Below are 9,191 nucleotides of genomic sequence, written 5' to 3'. Positions count from 1 at the left end.
ACAGTAATAATACTTGCATAACACAACTAAAAATGAATAGGAGTAGTTTTACAAAGTTGTATTGTAACCTCGAAAGTGAAGGGAGGCTAAAAGGAACAAGATATATGGAGGTAGATGAGCAAGTAGCAATGTCATTACATTTATTAGTTCATCATGTCAAGAATAGAACTATACAATTTTATTCAAAAGGTCTGGTGAAATAATTAGTAGGTATTTTTCCTGATTTTGAATGTTGTTATTAGTTTACAAAATATATTTTTCGAAAATCCAGAGTCAATTGCACCAAACTCAATAGATCGAGATGGAAATAGTTTAAAGTCATTATTGCATTTGTTTTTTAAGTTAGGATTTAGGATTTTCTTTTTCTTATTTTCTTTTGGTTGTTCTTTTAGAATTGTTTCAGAGCTTTCAATGGGACACGCATTAAAGTTAAAGTACCAGCAGAGGATAGACCTAGATATCGAATAAGAAAGGATGAAATTGCTACTAATGTGCTTGTTGCTTGTTCCCAAGATATGCAGTTTACATATGTGTTGTGTGGATAGGATGGTTCAACAGCAAATAGTAGAGTACTACGAGATGCAATCACTAGTAAAAATGGATTAAAAGTCTCACATGCTGTGCTAATTAATTTTTCAAAATTTCCTAACTACCCTACTGTGTTTTGAGTTTGTGATATATTTTAATACATTTATTCAATTTATAGGATATTATTACCTTGTCGATGCCTGTTACACAAACTGTGAAGGCTTTTTATCTCTATATAGGGGCAAAGATATCATTTAAATGAATAGAAAGAAGGCCAGGACCTACAAGTCCTCAAGAGTTCTTCAATATGAAGCATTCAGCTTTTAGAATGTGATAGAAAGATGCTTTCAGCTACTTAAAATACGTTGGCCACTACTTAGTCCTGTTTATTATCCAATCCGAACTCAAAATTGAATTACTATGACATATTGCCTTCTTCACAATTTTATAAGGAGAGAAATGTTTAGGAATCTTGCAAAAATAAGGTTGGAGAGAATGTTGGATAGTTAACAAGATAGAGTTGATGAAATTTATGAAAACGTGGTGTTAACTATTAAGACTTCGAGTGAATTTAGTGATTGCCGAGATAATTTGACTAATAGCATGTTTAATGAATGAAAAACATCTAGATAAGATCATTTATATAATTCTTATTGAATTATTAGATTTTTGTAAATAGGCGAAGCCACTGTCTTTATTTTATGTCTTTGTAATTTACACATGACATGTCTTGCAATTTTCAATTTTGTGTTTTAGCTTATGTTGATTATGTTGAATTGCAATATTCTTTTGTTTAGAATGAAAATTATTTGGAATTGAATCTGCCAACCTTTGATCAATTCGATCATCAGGTCATTTTTACTTTCAATTGCAGTTCTAAATATAATTTGCTAACAAATTAGATTGCTTGTTTCTGCCAAGTGCGGCAATTCCTTGTTATTGCCATCTTACAATCACATTCAATTCAACTATTGAAAACATACCATCTAGCATTAGGCATTTCAATTTGCAAAATATGGCTTCAAATGAGGCACTGATCAACATGCGAGCAATTTCTATAGGCATGGGATTTTTTACTTTTACCTATTTCTGTAACTTATGCTAGCCTTTTAGGCAGTCATACTCCAGCTTTTAGGACTTTTGACTTTTAGCTATTTTCTACTAAAAACAGATGTTACACTTATCGAAGTATTGATGCAATTAAATAAGGTCGAAGAGCTTAGAACAAGAATGAGAAAGATTTTAGGCTAGGACATAAACAAAAATTACAATAAATACTTGAGGTTTGCTTGTTTGGACATGGAATTAAGACAAAATTACACATTAAATCAAAGTTAAGAAGTTTCCAAAAACTCCACAATGTTGTGCATGACATGTTGTATGGAGTTGATAGTAGCGATTTTGGTTGGAACTCAGAAAAAAATATGTTACGGTTGAGAAAATCGTGTGGGACGAATATCTTAAGGTAATTTATTTTATTATTAAAATATTTTATTTTTATTTCCTTTTGTTTAGTTGGTAATATGATTTTTTTTAATAGACTCATGAAAATGCACAACAATTTAGATGCAAGTCATATTGTCTTACTATGAGAAATTTTTTATTATCTTTGGTGGAGACCGTGTATCCGAGAAAAATGCTCAAATTCCTATAGATATTGTGGAAGAATTAGGGGTGGCAATTCGGTTCGGGTTCGGGTTGACAGGTTCGGGTTGACAGGTTGGCGGGTTGGCAAATGACAACCTGAACCCGACCTGATTATTATTTCGGGTCAAAATATTCAACCTGAACCTGATCTGTTTATTTGCACTTGACCCGAACCCGACCCGTTTGACCCGTTTAACCCGTTTGACCCGTTTAACCCGTTTAACCCGTTCGACCCGTTTGACCCGTTTAATCTGTTTGACCCGTTTGACCCGAATATGACCTGAATTCATTAAATAAAATTTGTATATTTAATTAAAAATTAAAAATAACATTTAATCATTTATCTACACAAATTGAAAATTCATATCATAAATGATAAGTCATAGCAACATTGCAATCAATAGCATAACATATCTCTATGTTTAGGGTTTTTAATTTTTTTAAATTTGTAATTTTAGTTTAAATTTATAATTATTTATAAACGGGTTCGCGGGTTGTAATCGGGTCATTTCAGGTTGACCCGAACCCGACCTGTTTATTAATTGGGTCAAATGGGTCGACCCGATTTCGACCCGAACCCGAAACTACCCAACCCTAACCTGATTTTTTCGTGTTCGGTTCGGGTCGTGTTTTCGTGTCGGGTCAAAAATTGTCACCCCTAGGAAGAATTAGATAAAGTTACAGATGAAAATGATAATGAAAATATAAGTGTTGATGGGGATTCTGCTTCATATGCCCAAGATTTCTTGTTTAGATCAAATGAAGAGAGTTCTACACTAAAAAGGAGAAAGTGCAAAAGCACTAAAGATTTATCTCGACTTATTAGAGAAACAATAGTCATTCTTGGGGAAGAACTTAATAAGGTAAGTAATCGATTGAGTAAAACATTGAAATATAATGAAGACGTTGAAAAAAGAATGAAAGTCAATGAGGATTTAACAAAGTTACCTAGCCTTAGCATGTTGGAGCGACATAAAGTGACAAGAAAAATTAGTTATAATCGTGAGACGACGTATATTTTCTTCACCATACCAAATGATGAAAAAGAAATTTGACTGAAAGCATTATTGAGTAGAGAAATTTGAGGGATAGATCTTGTAAGTTTTGTGGTCATTTCTTTGACAGATTAAACTTGTAATTTTCTGGATAGGTTAAACTTTGTTTTTTTATACAATAGTATCTCAAGTTCCCACAGCAAGTTTCTTTAAGCTGTTATAACTGAGTACTGCTTGACTGTCTTTTATAATCTCTTGTGTTTTAATTTGAGAAAATTCGGCTGAATGCAGGTTTGTCATATGGTATATTTTTTGGGGGCCATGATAATAGGCATTATGATGGATGTAATAAAATTGCTAAGTAAAATTTAATTTAACTCACTTGGTTTGATCCGAATAGAATGACTAATTTGATACGGGTTAATTTTATTTGATTTAGTAAAATTTAATTTGATTTAGTTTAATTTGGTTTTGTTAATTTCAATTAAATTTAGTTTGGTTGATGGAAACCGCATCTTCCATCTCCCACATGGACGGTCAGATCTCCGTTGATTTCTTCGAAACCGCATCTTCCATCCTCCCATTCTCTCAGCATCCCCTTTCCACTATCCATCCGCTCTTCATTCTATTTATAGCCTCATCCTCTCCGCTGTCTCCATCCACCCCTCCTCGCTCGTTTCGTTGCCGCCCCTCGTTGTCTCGATGGCGAAAGATCCCGTTCGAGTTCTCGTAACTGGCGCTGCAGGTATCGTACTCGATTTCCAACTGGGCGTTGTTGGTTTTAATTATCTGTCATTGATCCTAGATCCGTTGTTTGCATGGGTTTCGATGTGGGATCTCGTCACTGAGGATAGGTTCGTTTAATTTTTCGTCCGAGTAATTGTTTGATCTGTTTGGAGATGTCAATCCGATGTGTTCTAGGTTTCCGATGTCGGATCTGATTCTGGATATGGATTTTTGATCTTCTTTGTTCCCTGACTGCATTGGCGATCTTGGGAATATACGTCAGATTTTGTGCACGACTAAGATGATTTAGGTTTTATAGTGATCAGAGAATTTTTCTGTTGGATCGATTCTGGTGGTTTTGTTATTTATTAGACCATAATTGATCGATGATTATCTGAAATTGCGCAAGATGGCTAGATCAGGCCAAATTGAATGATGGCTCGGTATTCTATTCCCTCTTTTAGACGTTTGTTCCTGAGTGCCATTGACTTAGGTGTTCTCTTGTGAAGGGTTTTAGGAGAAAAAATAAAAAATTTGTCGACTGTATTACTTCTGCCTAGATATGTAGCATTCAATCGATCATGTGGGGTTAGAAAAAAAGATATAGGGGTTCTCCCTGTCATCCTTTTTTCTCACATGGGATATCATCGTTGGAAGAAATGGATCACTTGCAATTCCTTCACTTACATGCAAATAGATTTGCATATCAATATGTCTCTGTACATATTGCATTGCAGAAATTCCTCAAAAATATTACATGAGTATATTGTAACTCTCTGATCGTTTTTTGTTTGACTAAGTTGACCTTCCTAGGTTGGCTTCTCAATTAACTGTAAATCCTATTATGCACTTGCAAAGCAATCATCTGTGTGAGATGATTTTTTTTTCCTCAAAAAAGAACAATTTTAGTAGTTTTTTTTTTTCACATGCTTATATGATTTGTTTGCCTTGCATACATGTTTTAATACTCAAATGTCATTATGTATATACTTTGAAAGAATACTCCTCTTTATTTATTAATTAATATTTTGCAAATTGGAAAATTTTCTTCTTGCTTGACCTTGCTTGCACCTATATTGCTCTCTGTCGTATTTGATCTAGATTACCTGTATTCATTACCTAGCATCTAGATGGTCATCTCTCATGGTGGCCAAGAGAATGATCAAAATTGATCCTTTATACCATCTTCCCTGGCATCAGAAAAGGTTGAATGGTTTTCATCAAAAAAAAAAAAAAGGTTGTATGGAAAATAAATAACTCTTCTGCACCTGCAGGTCAAATTGGATACGCCCTCGTACCAATGATTGCGAGGGGAGTGATGCTTGGCCCAGACCAGCCTGTTATCTTGCACATGCTCGACATTCCACCTGCTGCAGAAGCTCTAAATGGAGTCAAGATGGAACTCGTTGATGCAGCATTTCCTCTTCTGAAGGGTATTGAATAAATCTTCTCTGTTCATTGTTTATAGTCTCAGTGTATCCTTGTTGCTGGCAGTTGTTTTGTTAAAATATTCTTGTAACTATTATTAGGTGTTGTTGCCTCAACTGATGTTGTGGAGGCTTGCACTGGAGTCAATATAGCTGTTATGGTTGGCGGTTTTCCAAGGAAAGAAGGTATGGAGAGAAAGGACGTGATGTCAAAAAATGTCTCCATCTATAATTCTCAAGCTTCAGCATTAGAAGCACATGCTGCTCCCAATTGCAAGGTATGCTTTAGTATAAACCATGTTCAATTTCAGCTTGTGGGATTCAATTAAAATACTTAAACTTCATATTTAAATAATGGTACAAATATGACACAAACGCTTGATGCTTTCTTTTTCTCAAATTTAAGTATTCATTTGATGCTTGTAGGTGCTCGTTGTTGCCAATCCTGCAAATACTAATGCTCTTATACTGAAAGAGTTTGCTCCATCCATTCCAGCAAAGAATATTACTTGTTTGACAAGGCTAGATCACAACAGGGCTCTAGGACAGATTTCTGAACGATTAAACATTCAAGTTAGTGATGTCAAGAATGTCATCATTTGGGGAAATCATTCTTCTACCCAGTATCCTGATGTAAGTCACGCTTCTGTTAAGACACCAAGTGGAGAAAAACCTGTTCGTGAGCTTGTTTCTGACGATGAGTGGTATGAAAGATTGTCTAACTTCATTTTTGTAATTCAGGAGTACTGTATATTATTTACACTTTCCAAGTTTGACCTAATTATCATCACTATGCTCTGGTTTTCAGGCTTAGGGGAGAATTTATCACAACTGTTCAACAACGCGGTGCAGCCATCATCAAAGCAAGAAAGCTGTCTAGTGCTTTATCCGCTGCCAGTTCTGCTTGTGATCACATTCGCGATTGGGTTCTTGGAACCCCTGAGGTTATTTTTCTATACCTTCTCTATATAAAATCCATCCTACTTGGTTAACATCCTTCCATTTTCTCACCCTTGTGGCAGGGAACATGGGTTTCCATGGGAGTTTATTCTGATGGTTCATACAATGTACCAGCTGGGCTGATTTATTCTTTCCCTGTCACATGCAAAGCTGGCGAGTGGACCATTGTTCAAGGTGTGTAATTCTTGGAGTACATTCCATTTAATTATTTCCTTTACATGAATGCATGATTGACCAAGGTGAGAAAATAACCTTTTGAAATGAGTTTGACTATGTGATTTTAGCAGGCTATGTGATTTAAGTAAAAATTAATTGATTTTTTTGTTTTAATTATTATGTTGTTAACAGACCATTTTCTTTTACCTCCCTCTTTTCTTTTTCCCCCAATGAAACAGTGGAAACGGAAAGTCTCCTTGTATCTTCCCCCCAATGAACAACATTTATGAAAACATTTTCTCATCCTTTACCTACAAATTGTATACCCCAGCTCGCTTCTTTCCCTATCTGTTTCCTTCGCTCATGGGAAGCACGCTCTCCTTACAAGTTACTTGGATATTATATTGTTATTTTAGAAATAATATAAAACCTTTTAAATATCAAAAATGAACTACACATATCATATATATAGCTTCTAAATGAGTTTGTTTATTAGTTCTTTACATGATTTGTTAATGAGTTAAGCTTGTTTATTTGATATTTCTTTCCAGATTAAGCGAGCATAAAATGTGCTCTTACCACACCGAGTATTGAGTTTGTTCACAAACAATGTTTTTTCTGAGTTTTGCCTTAAAATATCTGGAATTTCTCTACATCTTGTGTGTGCATATGCATGAATACACGAAGGAAGAAAACTAGCGATATGCTCTTTTCTGAGTTCGTGCACAATTCATTTACAATAATAATGGATAGAGATCAATGAGCAGATCATGAGTATGTTTAGAACTCTTGTTCAATGGTTTTAACAATGACAGATACCGATGATACAAACCGAAGAAATAACTGGAGTCGATCATCTTTCTCATTTGGCTGTTTTACAATCATTTAAGTTCATGATTTTTCTTCTTGTTTCTGTAATTATTATCTTGAAATGCTTGATTCTAGTATTACAAAAAGAGGCTAAAAAAGTGATAATTTGTGATTGATCCATCTACTTGGTATCCTGTCAGGGCTCTCAATCGACGAGTTCTCAAGGAAGAAGTTGGATGCAACTGCTGCGGAATTGTCGGAAGAGAAGGCCCTTGCATATTCATGCCTTTCTTAAGTAACTTATGGATGAGCCATCCGTAGTTGCGAGTGAAGTGCTTCAATTTTTTTTAAATAAATTTACTTGAGCGGCAGTTGGAAATTTAACTCCGCAATGTTTATGATGTACAACTGCAGAGCATCGGTTAAGCACAGTTTGAGCGTGATCGGAAATTCCTAAAAAAATTCTTTCGAGACGATTGGCTTCAACATAGCAATCGGCAGACAGGCATTTCTCTTCTCAAGTTTGAGCATTATTGTCTTTTTCACAATAATTGTTATGCAACTGATTTGCTGAAGAAGCATTTCAAAGCGTTGATACTTAAGTCTAAGTAAGCTGAGTAAGTCTAGCGAGCTGACTCGACCAACTTGTGGTTGAATTGGATGTGACTCGAAAGTCTGAACTGGCTTATAATAGATGGTTGAGGGAGATAATAAAGGGGCCGTAGAATAGATGATAATAGGTGGTTTACAGGACTTAATCCGTGTGATGTGTGCCTTCGAACCGACTAAGTTTTAGAGGTGACCTGTCTAGCTTCAGACAATTCTATCGGCTATAAAACTAAATTCGGAAGCTTATGCGGCTCCTCGATTAGTAGTTAACACATTCTAAATTTTTAGTTCTACTAAATGAAAATGTTCTATAATATGCCATAATTGAAAATTGAATCTTGGTGCTTGGTTAATCTATCAAACGTTTTCCGTTGTATCATTGCCTGGTGCTTATTTTATTAAAATTTTGTTCACATTTATTTAAAGTATATTTAAAATTTAACTAAAACACTAAATGTGATAAATAAAATATTTTTTTCTCAATGTTGATACATATTATTAATTTTGGATATAAAACTAAAAAAATAATGTCACAATCATATCTCATAGAAGATGATGAATAAGCTATTCATCAACATCAGTTTCGTTTCATATTATATATATATAATATGAATATCATGTCTCAAAATTATTCAAAAGCCCTCGTTTAAAACAAAGATAAGGTGAGGAATAATTGTCCTCCCGATAGGACGGGCGTCCAATTAAAGATCATAATTTTTTTCGAACCAATCGAAGAATTCAAATGGAGAATATGAAGGGACATTTTGGATCTGATTAAATTAGTAGTGTTTTATTTATTTTTTTAATTATATTTGTTTTTTTTAGTACGATGTTAATCTTAATATATAATTTTTTTTTAAAGGATGGTAGTGGGATGGAATAAAAAAATATTAGTATAAAAGATATCCCATCCTCTCCTCTGATGAGTATAAGTATTGATACTACGGATGATGTGGAGCCTCTAAGTTAGGCCAAAAGTCAAGAAGGCCGATGAATGTGATAATTAAAGTCAAGGAGAGATCACATGGCCAAGAGTTCATCTAATCAGACCGATAGGCCAGTCGGATGCCGATTCGCTCAATGTGGATGAGTAACTAAAGACGAGTCCGCACTCTCTAGAGCTAGGACTTCTTTGCCACTTGAGGATAGCACGATTAACTAGCTCGGTTGAATAGTCCAGTCGATTGGAACTATGGTCCGATCAAACAGAATGGATGTTCGGTCAGATCAAACTCTTTGGCTAAAACAGATAAGCCTAATGGGGATGACTCCCCAACAACATTCAGTTGGATTGATCGGCTTGTCCTCATAAGTGTTTGTCGATTGGGTCATG

General features: G+C 34.8%; 1 protein-coding gene across 1 annotated transcript; it reads left to right on the top strand.

Moving 5' to 3' along the window:
• Positions 1–3,771: 3,771 nt before the first annotated feature.
• Positions 3,772–7,722, top strand: LOC122042530 (malate dehydrogenase-like). Its single transcript, XM_042602694.1, has 7 exons — positions 3,772–3,915; positions 5,171–5,329; positions 5,426–5,601; positions 5,750–6,027; positions 6,132–6,267; positions 6,346–6,457; positions 7,450–7,722. The coding sequence occupies exons 1-7, from the start codon at positions 3,873–3,875 to the stop codon at positions 7,542–7,544; spliced, it is 999 nt and encodes a 332-aa protein (XP_042458628.1). The 5' UTR covers positions 3,772–3,872; the 3' UTR covers positions 7,545–7,722.
• The last annotated feature ends 1,469 nt before the right edge of the window (positions 7,723–9,191 follow it).

The sequence above is a fragment of the Zingiber officinale genome, chromosome 2A (genome assembly GCF_018446385.1).
Source record: "Zingiber officinale cultivar Zhangliang chromosome 2A, Zo_v1.1, whole genome shotgun sequence".
Lineage (NCBI taxonomy): Eukaryota > Viridiplantae > Streptophyta > Magnoliopsida > Zingiberales > Zingiberaceae > Zingiber > Zingiber officinale.
Note: the sequence above shows the minus strand (reverse complement) of the source record. Positions and strands in the feature narration are given on the sequence as shown.

Coding starts and splice junctions, on each gene's coding strand:
- LOC122042530 (XM_042602694.1), top strand. CDS start 3,873: ATGGCGAAAGATCCCGTTCGAGTTCTCGTAACTGGCGCTGCAG. Junction 6,028..6,131: donor CTTGTTTCTGACGATGAGTG/GTATGAAAGATT, acceptor TCTGGTTTTCAG/GCTTAGGGGAGAATTTATCA. Junction 6,268..6,345: donor GGGTTCTTGGAACCCCTGAG/GTTATTTTTCTA, acceptor CCCTTGTGGCAG/GGAACATGGGTTTCCATGGG.